Genomic DNA, 16,057 nt, shown 5'->3' on the forward strand with positions numbered 1-16,057 from the left:
CCTTTCCACTTCCTCCAATACCTCCACTACTCCTAGTAGTACTGGTAGTAGCAGCAGCAGCAGTAGTAGTGTTCCTCTTGGCTCCTCCTCCTCCTCCGGTAGCACCACTTCTTCCACAGCAGTAGTAGTATCATAAGATGAAAGTCAAAGAGAAATATGAAAAATATGGAAGTCCCTAAAATACCCCTTTTGGGTTCCTAGATTTGGAAGCCGATGGAAATTATGCGGTGGCGCCGCCGCTAAGCTCCTTGATTGGAATCGAAATATAAGTTTAGGGATTAAATTGGCTATAAATAATGTATAGGGACTAAATTGACGGAAAAAAAAAGTTTAAGGACTAAATTGACGATTTTCCCTTGTGGGAAATCCAAGCAAATTAGTTAGAATGTTCTTGTCATATCCTCCTACCATTATGCCTTTCACTTTTCAAAAATGTTGACCTTTTATCTTACTCTAATCGCAAAGAATAAACTTTTTTCCACAAGAAGATTTCATAGTCAAAAATTATTTGATTATCCCAAGACAATCAAGTACTATCATCCTACCGTAGCATATTATTTACATTCACAATGTCACAATAATGTTAAATTAAAGAGGCCGAATTGCTAAAATAAAATTGTTGAGGATGAAAAAGAAATTAATGGCCAGTTCCTAGACGTGATGAGCAAAAGCTTTTGCACATGAACCAAAAACTTAAATTAAATTTTTGGGTTGCACTTTAGTCCTTAATATTTAATTTAATTCTCATTTTTCCACACCAAGGAAAGCATGTTATTCGATTAAAGTCAAACGACCACATCCACACATTTATATAGAGTCCCTTTCTGCATGAATATGAGAAGACTCTAAAATCGAAATTGTTTTCTTGCATCTCATACAAAAAGGTGTCCAGATACATTTTTGCTTGACCAAAAATTTGTAAATCCAACTTAATGGAGAGAAAAGAATATTCTCATCAAGAAACACATAAACCAAAAAATCAAATTTATCATTTAAGCAGCATTTCTGAATTATATTTTTACCCATACCTTTTTGGAAGAAAATTCAAATTTAACATTACCTTTTTACCATGGCTTTTTTTTAATATATATATATATATATATATATAGACACTATGGCATGGTTTTGTTCAAATTAACCTAAAACAAAGGTGCATAGTTAAATTCTATAAAATCAAAATCAACAGCTTAGAAATAAATAAAGAGATAAATAAATAAATTTCAATATATAATTGCACAGGGCATTTAGGTGACCCCAGACTATAACAGATACATAAAGAAATGGTTTAATTAAAAAAAATAAATTAAATTAATTGCAATAGCAATATTACAACAACAATTAATTGATCAACAAAAAGGAAAACACTTAAATATGTAGTGCTTCTGATAATTGGACCATGGACTCTGATGATCATCTCTAGACTTGGAATGGCTGAAATGGAGAAGCCCACTTGCCCCTATTTTCCCCACCATCTTGAGCTCTACTCCCATTGTTGCCTTCCACAAAGCCGTAGTATCTGAGCACAAATGCCAGAACCAGAACCAACCATTCCAAGCAGAAGATGGCAATGGACAACCCTCCAGCCAATTTCAGAATCACAGCAGCATCATCTTCTCTGACATAAGATTTCAGAGCCCCCAGAAAGTTTGAAGTAGTAGTGAAGATCAGCACAGAAACAGATCCCTGAAAAATTGCGGTAAGCACGGTGGCCACCATGTGCAGAGCATACCACTTGTTGGAGCCACCGGAGGCGGCGCTGCAGCCGGAAACGGCTCCAGCGATGGTGAGAACGTGGAGGAGAATGAGAAGGAAGCCGGAGACCGAGGGGACTAGCCGGAGGGAGAGAAGTAGGAAGATGCAACTAGAGGCTGCACCTAAGAGGATGTAGTTGCTGAGCAGGAAGATTTTGTGTGTGTGGTAGTGAGATTTTGCTACATTGTTGCAATCTGGGCTGTTGATTGAGAGTCCCATTTGGAAGAAATTTGAGGAAAGATTGATCAGATTCTTGATTTTTGTATCTGGGATGGATGAATTTTGGCTGAGATTGGAGAGAAATGAGGAGAAAAGATGTGTATTTACACTTTACAGGGCTAATGAGATGGAATGATGGAGTGGGGAGGGAGGGGACTTGGTTTTTAAAGCTTTGGAGGGATTTGACCGTTGCATCATTTCAACGGCTAGATTGCAATAAAATTTAGGACACTTTTTTTTTTAAGGTAACGGCTATATTTTATGCTTGCTTTGGCTGGATGTTTGGTGAGAGTGAAATGGGCAAGCTGGCAGAAGCACTAAAAGCCTACAAAAACAAATAAAGAAAGAAAAAGAACCTTTTAAAAAGGAAAATCTGTAGGTAAACTATGAACGGATCCAAAGAAAGGGGAAATTTGCCACATGCCAAAGATACTAAATAAATTTCATTTTACTTGTATTATTATTATTGTAAAAGTAAGAGATGATTTTATCAGTTTTGATTCTAAAACGCCTCGAATTTTTTTTATGATTTTTAGTATGTTTTTATAGAACTAATCTTCTTCTACATGATTACCAGTGAGATTTTCATATTGTATTTGAACTTCATGATTAAATTTTTTATTCCTTTTTACTTCTTTACATTCATGCTGAAGAAATTCTTTTGCCAATCTTTATTACTAAGAGTTCTTTTGTAATGTGTTAGGCAATTATTATTTCTTATGTACAATAAATCAAATGCTCACGACCTAATAATGCATACAGATGCAAAGTACAAAAGATTCAAAATCTTCCATATTTCTCCTTTCTTGAGGAAACTCAAAATCTTCCATAATTCAAAATTCATGTTGGACTATTTTCACTTTGCGCTCTCAACTTATATACTATTCTCACTTTGCACCTTTAACTTTAATTTTGAACACTTTATGCTCTTATTAGTTCATATATGTGTCCTGTTTAAGCCTAACTGATAATGTGGTAGAAAAATTAACAAAATAAAATTCGACGCATTGGTTGAAATTACACTATCTTGAGCTTCCATCATCCAAAAATTTTTTTTTATTATATATATACAGAATATTAGCACATGTTTTTCTCTTTTGTGGAGATTTTTGCTTATTGTTGAGATATTTGCTTGTTGTGCAGGTTAAAATATATATTGTTATCAATTCAAGATTACCCTCTTTTTTTTTTTACGATCTGAAGGGGTATTCCGGAATCACCCGAACTAATCCCCCTAAGCTGGGCAGAGCTCTCCCCGAAGATACCCAGCAACGGTAGCAAGTGGGTGTCGAACTTGGAATCTTGCTGTAAAGACAGACGATCGAAGCCAGCCGAGCAACCCAGTAGGGGCATTCATGATTACCCTCTTAACTAATAACTTTTGCTCTTTGATACCTTGTTCAATCTTTTTTTTTTTCACAATATTGTGAAATGAAATAAACCCAAATCCAGTGGGTGCAAAGAGCGAGATGAAATTCTTGCACTCATTTGTTGCATGCTTCTGCAATCTGAACTTACCTTTTATTCCTTACAATTGATTTTGTCACTAGTTAAATGTAAAACAAACTCATAGGTCATATCTTGAGTACCGTCCAAATACTCCCATTTTGAGCGGTTTTAGTCCTGCAACCGGTTTTAGTCCTGCAACCATGAAATAAAAAAAGTCACGAAATTATTACCTTGCTTACAAGCTTAAATAAATGATTTTTTTTTCTGAAATTTCACTTACTAATAATGTAAATTCGACATCAATTGTCCCAGCGTCAGGGTCAGCAATTATCGTGAAGGCTTCTTTTGAAAGAACAATAGATTGTTCACAATCGACGCAGTGATCAATGGTCCTCACAACCACGCTTTCACCAGTACAAGGGGTGGCGGAACCTTGGTTTCTTGGCCCTATGCACGTAACATTGTACCTTTTATCGCACCTAGCTCCACCATCCCAATATTGATCGCTGAGGGACACAAATTTAATGCCGGTTGGAAGTTTATAGCAAGCATTTGCTGCAGATGAAACCCCATGTTAAATATGTTGACATATATAAACACTTATCTCACACACACACAGATATATATATATATATATATATATATATATATATATTAGAGTCATCAAAGGCTACCCGAATTGGATGCAGATCATAAATTCGATCCGATCCATGTAGTAGTTTTTGTTTTAATTTTTAAAGTTAAATCCGCTAATCCATACTAATTTTGTGTAATTGTTTCTTATTTCTTATGTCTATACTTTCTTTGAATTATATAAGGGTTGTTAAGTTGGGAAGCATATTATCATAGAAATTTTGGATGAAGTATTGGCCTCTACTTTGTTTTTAAATGCTATTGAACCCCTTTATCCCAAAAAAAATGGAAAGGATGATGTAAATCTATCTTATGACAAACAAAGGATGAAGTAATCTAGAGTAATAACTCTTATATTAGTAAAATAACCCACTCTCATAATTTATATTTGTGGGGGTAAAAGTTTGGATGATCGTGTTTTTTTTCCCCAAAGACGATATATTCTTATTCTCACGCCCCATCGGCAAATCGGACCCTACTACAACAACCAGTTATAACATACAAGACACAGATAAGAAAAATCTCCAAAATTTTAGAAATCAAAGACTTTCTCCCTCAAATAGAAAATTCAGTGGATAAGAAAATTGCACTTCGAAATTTGGTATCTACGCCTATATCTTCTAATCATTCGTATACTTTTCATATACTTAGAATAAAAAATGAAATATTCAATGCAAATCAAATATCTGATTGGTCCTATTCATTTAAAACAGATACAGGATTAACGGATATCCGCTTTGAAAGAATTTGGATATGAGTCACATAATAAATAATAAAATCCAAGCTGGAAACAATTGATAAGATCTAACCCGTAAATATCCCTATTGCTGATACTGGAATCAAGAAATAACAAAAATTCGAGTTGGAAAAATGGTACTCACGATAGTATCTTGTAAAGTATACCGCTGTTCCTTTTGTAGCCAAAGATGGAGATACAAGACCTGACACAAAGCCAAAAACTACGAGGGCATGTAAATTATTCATAGTCATCTCCCTTTTCTTTCTCTTTTTCTTATGATGAATTCTAACGGTATTCTTATGAATGCTAAAACACACATATACTGTATTGGAATTGACCATGCCTTTTTATAGTTCAAAGTTTGAGGACATCCCAAGGGGGAAAAAGGAAAGCATTTCCAACTAATTAAGAAGTATTTCCACATAAAAGAAGGGACTTTTATGGTTTAACCAACTTGGAGATTACCATTCAAAGTTTTTGTCATCTACCATTCATTTTCTTGACGATGTGTGTAATGGATGTCCATAACGCACTCATTAAATTATATTTCAGATACCATATTTTTTGGAAATGTGAAATTAACTAGATAAAGTAAATAAATACAAAATAGGGTAGGTAAGACTAAATAGGAAAAAATATATATAAATGTAAAGGAGGATAATAATTGTTAATATATGCATATACATGGTATGTTAGGTGAATATTATATATGTTAACGGATGTCTGAAAACCCCATTTTTTTAACATAGATGAAAATTTTCTTTTTCGATTTTTGGATAAAAATGTATTAATTATGAAAATCAATTTAGTACAAATTTTGGTTTATTGCCTCCAATAATTATGGTTTCTATAAGATTGCAGGTTCATTAAGTGTTGGATAGTTATTGTGCTGCTTAATTAGATAAAATTGCATTGTTTGACCACCTAGTAAAGAAAGGCCAAATTTATGCTAACAAGTTCCAAAGGGCCAAATTTATGGAGGAATTTATAAATTTGTGATGAATTTCAAAAAAATTCTGCAAATGGGGTGAATTTGGCGTGGGATTCTGACCAGGAGTCTTCGCATTCAGTAAATACGAGATTCAGATAAGCTCAGATTCAGCAAATGCAAGCTCACGTGAAAATTTTATTATTATTATTGAGCTCACATTTGCTAAATGCGAGCTCTCAAAAAAATTTTAAGGGTTAATTTTTTTTTCCAAATAGCAACAGCATAAATTACATAGATAGGGGCTAGTATTGAAGTAACTTAAGGGGTTTTTTTTGACTAATATGGACGTGAATGTATAGAGACAGGATTATAGATGACGCAGATTGTCTAACCAAAAATGAGAAGCTATAAATTGAATTGTATAAATAATAGGTTGTAAGGATCGAAGACAACCTAAGAGGGGGTAAATTAGGTTGATTAAAAACCTAATTTAGTTATGGATACTTTTTTCTCAATATGAAATTTACCCTCTTTTCTAAGTGATCACACAATGAATCAATTAATGAATGAACAAAATCACTTGAGAGAAGTAGAAGAGATAAGCAATGTAAAGATCACAAATGTAACAATAAGTAAATAAAAAGGAAAGAATTGCAAACTAATTAACTACCCAACTCCTCTTGAGCTTGTCGATTAATTCAAACAAGCTTTGTTAAGTTGATGAATTACAATCACTCTTATGTACAAAGGTAGGTTCACCTCCTCCTTGCCCCGAACTCCACTCAGTCAAGTTAGGAAGTTTTACTATCCCTCAGGACAACTCTCACAGAACTACATTCATGAAGTATTCACTCACAAATGAAAAACTTACAATGAACCTCACACCACTAAGACTACAAAACTTTCTTGGAGAGTGTTTTCTCACTAAAATTACTCTAGATTTTTTGTATCTTTAGTGTGCAAAAGTTGTTTGAAGATTCTGACCACACTCTATTTATAGGAGATCAACAAAGTGCATCATTAATGCTTCCAACGGATAGAAAGTAGCTGAACAGTCAACTAGCCGTTGGAGTATCGGACGTCCGGTACTCCTGTTTTTTGCGTCCGACAGCAGGCAGTGAGTTTGAAAAATTTTCTTCAATTCTATCGGATGTCTGGTGCAAGCTCTTTGTGCGTCCGACAGCAAACAAAGAGATTTGAGAAATCATCTTGTTTCTATCGGACGTTCGGTGGAGACATATTCAGCGTCTGATGGTTTTGTCGACTTTGAAGGATCCTATCGGACGTTCGATGCTTGCGTCTGATCGAGATCAGTGATCTAGGGGGAATGTCTTATTTCTTTCGGACGTCCGGTGGTGGAGTTTTTCATGCGTCCGAAGTTACGCAATGATTATCGGACGTCCGATCCAAACGTCCGACAGTTTTCAGCAACCTTTGTCCATTTCAATTGCACTTGATTTTTGAATCTGATTTGCTTTACAACTGAAATATTTTTTGAAGAGATATTAGTATTATCCATTGTTTTGTAAATATCAAAAGTTAGAGACCAAGGTTAACATAGGTCTATGTTATTTTGCAATGCCGAGGGGAGGTACCGATAAGAGCTAAATTTGTCTTCTTTTTGAATATTTTCTATATCAGTATTGAGTCCATTTGTAAGATCAAGTGGTATAAATTGTCCATTTTGTGTCACTAACTTGCACCTTAAGCTAATAAATGGAATAGTTGTGATTGTTGTTATTTTACATGCAAAATCTCTTTTGTTCATAGGTAAAATGATCTAGCTTAAGTGGAAATGAAATGAGGAAAGATTCGTAGTTGGAAAAGTGTGCATGTGTGTTTGAGCTCATGGTATGGTAAACGAGGTGAGTTTGCACTAAAAAAAAGGATAAAATGATCTTGTTTAAAAGAGAGGATATTGATTTGGAGAGTATTAGTTCAAAGTGTGGAAAAAGAAACTGTGTTTAAATGTCATATCAGTAACCGCAGGAGTAACCGCTCGCATTTTGCACTTCTTTACCAAAAATCTTTATCTTTTTTTTTTTTTTCAGAAACATGAATCTCACATTTATCAAATCAGAAACATGAATTTCGCATTTCATAAATGCGAAGATTCTACTCCTAGAATCAACCCCTAAAACAACACCTCTTGTAGAAAAACTTTTTTTTTTCATAACAAATTAAGAATTTACTTTAAATTTATGCCAGCTAGCTAAACTGAGAAATATTGATAATCTTATTATGACTTAAAAAGTGAAAAACAAACCATATTAACTTTAAAGTTATCCATGCTCGAAACGGTTGCACACTAATCTTCTACCATATGGCAATATTATGAGAAATACTGACTATGTTCCGAGCAAGTAAAACCAGATAATGAATAGTTGTTCTTGCCACCTTTTACCGTTCTATTTTTTTGGGGCTCCATAGATCCTAAATAATATTTTTAAATGATTTATTTGACAATGAAAAAAGTTATTTGATATAATGTATTAAAATATGATCGACTAATGAGGTGCCTAGGTGTGAGTTTTGTAGAAAAGTGTGGTTAAGTTAGAAAAACTAAATGCAGGGATGTAAGAATTATAATTGTGTATGTTTATATGGTAAGTTAGATATAATTTGAATGTGCTATCGAGTACTCGTTAGAAAATGTTTAAAAATATTATAATAGATTCATAAATACAATCATAAGCTTCTTCCAACAAAAAAATTCATAACGTAATGTATAGTAAATAAAACTCCAAATATTCATCAAGATTGAAAAAGAATGTGAATTTAGAATTTCTAAATTTTGAAACCTCAACCTTATATGATAATATTATTAGACATTTGTTATTTCCTTTTCGTGTGAATACAATATTTTATTAACACTTAGTGGTTGAATTAATTAATTGTCTAATTACATAGTAACCAAATAAACTATTGCAAACCTTTCTTTCCTTTTTTGAAACAAAAATCATATTTTTTAGGGTAACTTTTTATACTTAGTGTATAATTTTATTATAATAACAAATTTAGATCATATCATATAATATGAATTTGAAATTCAATTTATATATATATGGCAAATATCCAAATATATTAGTGTTGAAAAATTACAACACTATCGGTGCACAAAAATTAATCCATTTTTTTTATTAGTATTCTTATTTTTTAATGACGTAAGCCAATGAATTAATTATTGGATCATTTGAAACCCGAACTTGCAATAAAGCCCCACCAACTGAAAGGCCTGAGGCCCTGAGCTGACAATATTTTTAATACTCCTAAGGCCCCTAAACTTTTCCCATTATTCCAACCATGTCCTTGGACAGAATGGACTCCTCATCGGACTCCCCGTCGACGTCGTTTAGCAACCGCGACTGGTTCTTCCCTTCCCAATCCTTCATAAACTCTTCCCACCATATCCCAAGAACATCCATCCGTAGATTCTCCTCTCCTTATCCAAAACGGGCTGCAACGCCGTCGTTTCAGAGCTTTCCGGCCAGTCCTCCGCCGCCGCCGTGGACTCCTTCAATATCTAATTCTTCTCCTCCTCCTCCTCCTCCTCCTCCTCCGCCGGCTAACTACTACGCCAAGTATGCCGGTGTACGACGCGGTTCTGCTTACCTTAGTCGTCAGTTGCGAAATCAGAAGTCAACGAGTCAGAACGACGGCGGTGGAATTGGTGGTCAAGGAATTAAGAGCAAGTCCGACGACGCCGTTTCTGAGTTCAGGGAGGATAGTAAAACGACGACGGAGCCGGCGGGTAAGAGGCTGACTGGCTTATTCGGTGGCCGGTTGATTGTTCGTTGGCAAACGGCTTTCACCGCTGCAGTGAGTTTTGACTTTAACTCCTGCAGTTCTACGTGGCATGTTATAACAAATCTGTAACAAAATTTCAATTTAGTCCCTTATGTTTTTGAATAGGTTTAATTTTATCCCTTATGTTTCTTTCTTAACACATGTAGTCCTTCATGTATTCCTGTTTGCTGTGTAAAATAGTATGCGGAGCTGACGTGGCACCGGCGTGTTTGGTTGCAGGTATTAGTAACAGCATTTTCGTCGTTGGTGCATAAAAATTTTGCGTTACACAATGAGGTTATTCGTTTACAGGTAATGTATGTTTTTCACCACCTTAATACTAACAAATTTTGATCTTTATGTAGAATATTAATATTAGTTTATGTAATAGTGTTCAAGTTTAGATGGTAAACAGCAGAAATCTTGAAATATGTAGTGTAAGAATAGACTTTAAATTCATCTAAAGATTGAATCTAGCATAAGGTCAGCTTAATTTAGTGCACAAGTTTAATACAATGTAACCATTTAACAGCTTAGCAGTGTTTCTCACATTCTGATAATAATAATAGCTAAATAGTTTTGAAATTGCTATGGGATTCAATTAAAACCATAACATGATGGCTTTGGCTAGCTTGAGATGCATTGTCAAGTATCAACTCTGGTGAAACCTTAAATATTTTGGTTAAATTGTTTCGAAAGAATTTAGCTTTGATTTCATTTACCGCTGGATTCCACATTTTGCCTAAGTTGTTACTTGAATGTATGGTAGTTCTGTTTAGGCTTCAATTAATCAAGCAATCAACATTGTTTAAGTCCCATGTGATGATAGATACTTATCTTTTGTCGATTGTGAAAATTGATTTTCTTTAATATTTTTGTGAATAATAAGTTAATAACTACTCCATAGATGATATTACTACACCATATATTCCTTTTGATCACCTTTTGTTTTGTTTTTCTCCTCTTTGTTCCTTTTCCACAAATTGCAGGATCAAATTTTCAAGCTCAATCACCGGTTACTGGTTTGCAGTTTGCTTGATTCTATAGATGATATTGATTCAACGACACACGACATAAACCATCTTTCCAACAAAAGCTTGAAAAACATAGCTGTAGTCGCCTCACTAGCATTGCTATCAATTCCATTTCTTTTTCTCAAGTATGTTGACTATGTCTCGAATTCGAGAAGATTGTCTGACATTCTCACAGAGAAAGTATCTTTAAACAAGCAGCTGGCATACAGGGTTGATGCTTTTTTATCTGTTCATCCCTATGCTAAGCCACTCGCCTTGTTAGTTGCAACAGTACTACTTATTTGTCTTGGCGGGTTAGCACTTTTTGGGGTTACAGATGACAGCTTAGCAGATTCCCTATGGTTATCTTGGACCTATGTTGCAGACTCAGGCAATCATGCTAATTCCGAGGGCATTGGTCCGAGGTTAGTGTCAGTGTCCATTAGCTTTGGTGGGATGCTCGTATTTGCAATGATGCTGGGACTCGTTTCAGATGCAATTTCTGAGAAGTTTGACTCACTGAGAAAAGGAAGAAGTGAAGTTGTAGGGCAAAATCACACTCTTATCCTTGGGTGGAGTGACAAGTTGGTAAGCCTTTGCCCTTCAAACCTTAGTTAGAAGTAGTAGATTTTCTAGTGTTGCTTTTGGAGTACCTGCAAGCATTTTCTTTATTTATTTATTTTTTCCATCAGTCTAGTGATACATAATAACCTTGTTTTTATCCTCCTTTTAATCTCCAAAATCTCATCCAATTTTAGCCCTGGTATCAATAATAAATTCTTTTTTGAGAGATGAAGATGTATTTTTCATTTATATTCTGTTTATCTAGTTCTACATCATCTGCTATCAAACTTGCTTTGCTTTCAAACAAAGAATGTGTAAATGCTTGATTTACAATAGAATAAGTTTGTACATTACTATGGCTTTTTATCTAGTAATTCTTGGATCGACATCTCGAATGCTAGCAAATGTTCAGATTCCTTTTTCTTTGATGTTTGTGCTTATGTTTATTCCATATTCCTTGAGGGTACTTCCGGGGACTTTGGATTTAAGGCAAAAGAGAGTAGAATTGCTGAAATTGACTGCCGATAAATAAGAGCAGATAAGAATTGCGTGCTCAGCTTTAACTCTACTTGTACAGCAGAATTTATTTTCTGTTCATGTGATTGCAAGCATAAGCCACCATTGTAATTCCTGAAAATACTTCTTTATGCTCAGGGATCTCTATTGAATCAACTTGCTATAGCCAATGAGAGTTTGGGTGGTGGAATGGTTGTGGTTATGGCTGAAAGAGACAAAGAAGAGATGGAGCTTGACATTGCTAAAATGGAATTTGATTTTAGAGGAACATCTGTTCTATGCAGAAGTGGAAGCCCTTTGATTTTAGCCGACCTGAAAAAGGTATATCCTATTCCTGGGCTTAATCACATGAAACAAACAGCTATCCAAAATTTTTTTTATCATTGTTTTTTGATCCATGAAGTAAGTTGGCCTACTTTATACTTTTTTTCACAAATGGGTGGCTATAATTAGCTGCTCTTCTATCATAGTTTGATCAAATTAAGGTTTCTTGATTTTTGAACTGATTTTCTAATATAGCTTGCATGGAATTTGCCAGGTATCTGTCTCTAAGGCTCGTGCAATTGTCATTCTTGCCGAAGATGGAAATGCCGACCAGGTAGCTTCATGAAAGAAATCATCATCTTTGATACTTAAGAAGTGGACTACTATTGAAGAACTTCTTTCTTTATTCTTTGTTATACAGAGTGATGCTCGTGCCTTGCGGACAGTTCTAAGCTTAACAGGAGTCAAAGAAGGACTAAGGGGACATATAGTGGTCGAACTGAGTGATCTTGATAATGAAGTCCTTGTTAAACTTGTAGGTGGAGATCTAGTTGAAACAGTTGTCGCACATGATGTAATTGGGCGGCTAATGATTCAATGTGCTCGGCAACCAGGCCTTGCGCAGGTCAAATTTACTTGCTTTCTGCTTTTGAAGTATTCATGCAGGCAAGAAACTGAATGGTCTGCAATTGGTTTCTTATCAACTTAAACTACATGTCTGTATGGACTTGGTTTGGCAGATATGGGAAGACATTCTTGGCTTTGAGAATTGTGAGTTCTACATCAAAAGATGGCCTCAGTTGGATGGAATGCCCTTTGAGGAAGTCTTGATTTGCTTCCCTGATGCTATTCCTTGTGGTGTCAAGGCAGCATCGTATGGTGGAAAAATAATTTTGAATCCTGACGACTCCTATGTTTTGCAAGAAGGAGATGAAGTTCTTGTGATTGCAGAAGACGATGATACATATGCTCCAGCAGCACTGCCTACGGTGCTTCCCTTTTCTTTATAACATGCTCATAATATAAATTGTCCTCATATTTTTTATGTCAATTCCATTCAGAATTTACCCATGCCTAGTCAAGGTGTTTGCTTCCTCATGTTAAAATAACATTATGCAATGCGGAAAAAATAAATGGAAAATCGGGAGCAATGTGGAAAAAATAAATAGAAAATTGGGAATGAACAGATATGAGAAAACAAAAGATGGAATAGACATGATTGATATCGCCTTTATTAGTTCACATACAAAGATATGCTTTCCACTTCCTTCAACCATAAAAGATGCCAACTTTTGACCTCTTCAAGTATTGAGCTGTTTGTTGACTCTTCATACGTTGATTCATCAAGCTGATCAATAGCATCTATGTCTGGTTCTGGTAAACTGGTCAGTCTAACTGCGTTTATGATCAGAATGACTAGATAGGCAATTGGAATAGTGTGATGTCATTTTTGGATCTTGGAAGGGTTAGGAGTATGTGGTTGTACTTCTGCAAGTGGAAAAGCTACTTGTCTGCAGATCGAGTAAATTGCCCATTGGGCAGTTGCAATGCTGTAGTTTTACCATCATAGAGTTATTGCTTCTAAATTTAAGGGTGTGTTCAAAATAAGCTTGCTCGTTAAGAGCTTACAACAGTGAAACCACATACTAAATTTTAAGCACTCTGAAAGGCTTTCCAATGTTTTCGTCTTGTCTGATTGGAGAATTGGAAAGAAAGTGCTTAATCATTTCAAAGAAAGAATATCATCCAATGGTAGGCCACTCAGCAAAGAAATGCTCTTCTGCTCTTGACAGTATGGTGATTCCTGTGATGGAATCCAACTAAGTGGGGCATACCATAAACAAAACTTACAGACACACAGTTAATTTGGTTATTCAGGTCAAAGAAGCACCATTCATGCCCATCACCCGACCAGCAAGAAAGCCACAGAAGATACTACTTTGTGGATGGAGGCGGGACATTGATGATATGATTGTGGTAAGCTCTATCAATCATAGCCCCTAATTCTTTTCTCTTTTCACCTGAATGCTGCAGGTTCAGAGAGGATATCTACCCAAGGATTTTATTGTTCCAAAATCTGCAGAGCGCATACTTTTTTGTGGTTGGCGTCGAGATATGGAAGATATGATTATGGTATCCTTGTCAGAAGCTACCATATGTTTCCACTACTTATACCAGTGTCTTATGCAATTCAATGCGGCCAAGCTATTCACAGAACACATTCTGATATGCATCTGCATCCCATTACTCAACATGGAGCACAACCTTTAAGTTCTTCCAATTTGGGATCCTTCTTTGATTATATCAACCTTGGCTTCCTAAGACATAACATCTAACATCTTATGACTTACATGCCATATTAAAGTCTACACTATTGTGCTAGGTATTGGATGCCTTTTTAGCACCTGATTCAGAGTTGTGGATGCTCAATGAAGTTCCCGAAAAGGAAAGGGAGAAAAAGCTCATAGATGGTGGCCTTGATAGCAGCAGATTGGTCAATATAACGCTGGTTAACCGTGAAGGAAATGCTGTTGTTCGACGTCACCTTGAAAGCCTGCCATTAGAATCTTTTGATTCTGTAAGTATTCTGTTTTTGTAATTGTGTTATAAGCATCTCTTTTATGACTTTAACAGAAAATTGTCGCCAGTAAACTGGTCTGCCAAAGTCCAATCAACATTAAAAAGTGGTACCTTTAGACCAATTACCAACATCTTGGTTCAAGTAGTGATTATCTGGACAACTACTAGTCTTTGAATTGTCTAATCTCCTTCTCTGTACCAAAGCTCCTCCTATTTATATGCAGATCTTAATTTTAGCTGATGAATCAGTTGAAGATTCAGCAATCCAGGCTGATTCCAGATCTCTTGCCACATTGCTTCTTATCCGTGATATTCAGGTACTTTGCAAGTTTACTGATCCCAATGGATATATGATTTGACAAAAGTGAGAATATTTGAGAGCCGACAAATATTTATACATACCCCCTTTATATTATATATGGCTCCAAAAAGAAATTTAGAATTTATGTCGGGTATGAATCACTTTACGATTAAATATCGTAAAATATTTGATGGGTGATCTATTAAATGATTTATTTATTCTGATGAACTACGATTCCCGACATTAAGGGGAGGAAGAAATCAACCGAAAGGAAATCATTTGAAAAATTGAATTTCCTCAATCCTCATACAAAATAATGTGAACTAGAAGTTCAAGAAATTCTTCATTTATAGAAAGTTATATTTATCGACTCCAGAAGAGTCATTAAATCAGTTATTCCTGCAGGAAATACTCTGGTTAAAATTGATGTCCCTGAAGGATATGCACAAGTGCTACAAATAAATTTAAGGCCGGCCTACCTAAACAAAGTATAAATTGATTTCAAATATCTCCGGAGATTAAATAAATGTCATGACAAAATTCAATCTCTTGAAGAGGTTGCTCCTGAAGAGCCAACTCCTGAAGAGAATGAAATCATAAAAAAAAAATTTAATTGGAGCCTAATAAAATGTAGCACTTGATATTATAGAAGTTGATGAGGATTATGAATCTAAATCGATTGATGAATGTCGGTATAGAAATGATTGGCCAAAATGAAAAGATGTGATCCAATCTGAATTAGACTCACTGGTTAAAAGAAAAGTTTTTGGACTTGTAGTCCAAACACCTAAAGATGTAAAGCTAATAGCTTAAGGATTTTCACAAAGGCCTAAATTTAATTATGATGAAACGTATTCACCTGTAGTGGATGCTATCATATTTAGATATCTTGTGAGTTTTGCAGTACATGAAAAACTAGATATGCGTCTAATGGACGTCGTTACTGCATATTTATATGAAAATCTTGAAAATGATATTTATATGAGAATTTCCGAAGAATTCAACATGCCTGAAGCATGCAAATCAAATTCTAAAGATATTTATTCTATTAAATTACAAAGGTCTTTGTATGACCTAAAACAATCTGAACGTATGTGGTATAACCGCCTCAATGAATGTCTGACTAAAGAAGGTTATACCAATGATCCAATATGTCCATATGTTTTTACCAAGAAAAATGGATCAAATTTTGTGATCATTGTTATATATATTGATGATCTAAATTTGATTGGAACTCCTGAAGAGATTCAAAATAATGTTGAATATTTGAAGAAAGATTTTGAGATCAAGAATTTTGGAAAAACAAAATT

The 16,057-nt window shown here is 35.0% G+C and overlaps 3 protein-coding genes across 3 annotated transcripts; 1 reads left to right on the forward strand and 2 right to left on the reverse strand.

Annotated features, from left to right (window-relative positions):
- Nucleotides 1-1,194: 1,194 nt before the first annotated feature.
- LOC140038303 (uncharacterized) lies at nt 1,195-2,091 on the reverse strand. Its single transcript, XM_072083539.1, has one exon. The coding sequence runs from the start codon at nt 1,969-1,971 to the stop codon at nt 1,417-1,419; it is 555 nt and encodes a 184-aa protein (XP_071939640.1). The 5' UTR covers nt 1,972-2,091; the 3' UTR covers nt 1,195-1,416.
- A 1,380-nt stretch (nt 2,092-3,471) lies between these two features.
- Nucleotides 3,472-5,058, reverse strand: LOC113737779 (putative EG45-like domain containing protein 1). The gene is made up of 3 exons (XM_027264953.1): nt 4,935-5,058; nt 3,701-3,975; nt 3,472-3,612 (listed from the first exon to the last, which is right to left on the reverse strand). Exons 1-3 carry the CDS (start codon nt 5,041-5,043, stop codon nt 3,607-3,609), a joined length of 390 nt encoding a protein of 129 aa, XP_027120754.1. The 5' UTR covers nt 5,044-5,058; the 3' UTR covers nt 3,472-3,606.
- A 3,864-nt stretch (nt 5,059-8,922) lies between these two features.
- Nucleotides 8,923-14,805, forward strand: LOC140038564 (probable ion channel CASTOR). Its single transcript, XM_072083947.1, has 10 exons — nt 8,923-9,542; nt 9,750-9,821; nt 10,499-11,110; nt 11,741-11,923; nt 12,141-12,200; nt 12,288-12,491; nt 12,607-12,855; nt 13,901-13,999; nt 14,250-14,444; nt 14,671-14,805. The coding sequence occupies exons 1-10, from the start codon at nt 9,027-9,029 to the stop codon at nt 14,803-14,805; spliced, it is 2,325 nt and encodes a 774-aa protein (XP_071940048.1). The 5' UTR covers nt 8,923-9,026.
- Nucleotides 14,806-16,057: the final 1,252 nt, after the last annotated feature.

This window comes from Coffea arabica, chromosome 3e (assembly GCF_036785885.1).
Source record: "Coffea arabica cultivar ET-39 chromosome 3e, Coffea Arabica ET-39 HiFi, whole genome shotgun sequence".
Lineage (NCBI taxonomy): Eukaryota > Viridiplantae > Streptophyta > Magnoliopsida > Gentianales > Rubiaceae > Coffea > Coffea arabica.

Bases quoted from the DNA above. Each gene is read 5' to 3' on its own strand.
- LOC140038303 (XM_072083539.1), bottom strand. From the start codon at position 1,971: ATGGGACTCTCAATCAACAGCCCAGATTGCAACAATGTAGCAAAATCT.
- LOC113737779 (XM_027264953.1), bottom strand. From the start codon at position 5,043: ATGACTATGAATAATTTACATGCCCTCGTAGTTTTTGGCTTTGTGTCA. The intron at 3,976-4,934 runs GTGAGTACCATT...TTTCATCTGCAG, and splicing joins ATACTTTACAAGATACTATC to CAAATGCTTGCTATAAACTT.
- LOC140038564 (XM_072083947.1), top strand. From the start codon at position 9,027: ATGTCCTTGGACAGAATGGACTCCTCATCGGACTCCCCGTCGACGTCG. The intron at 11,111-11,740 runs GTAAGCCTTTGC...CTTTATGCTCAG, and splicing joins TTGGGTGGAGTGACAAGTTG to GGATCTCTATTGAATCAACT. The intron at 12,856-13,900 runs GTGCTTCCCTTT...TGAATGCTGCAG, and splicing joins CTCCAGCAGCACTGCCTACG to GTTCAGAGAGGATATCTACC.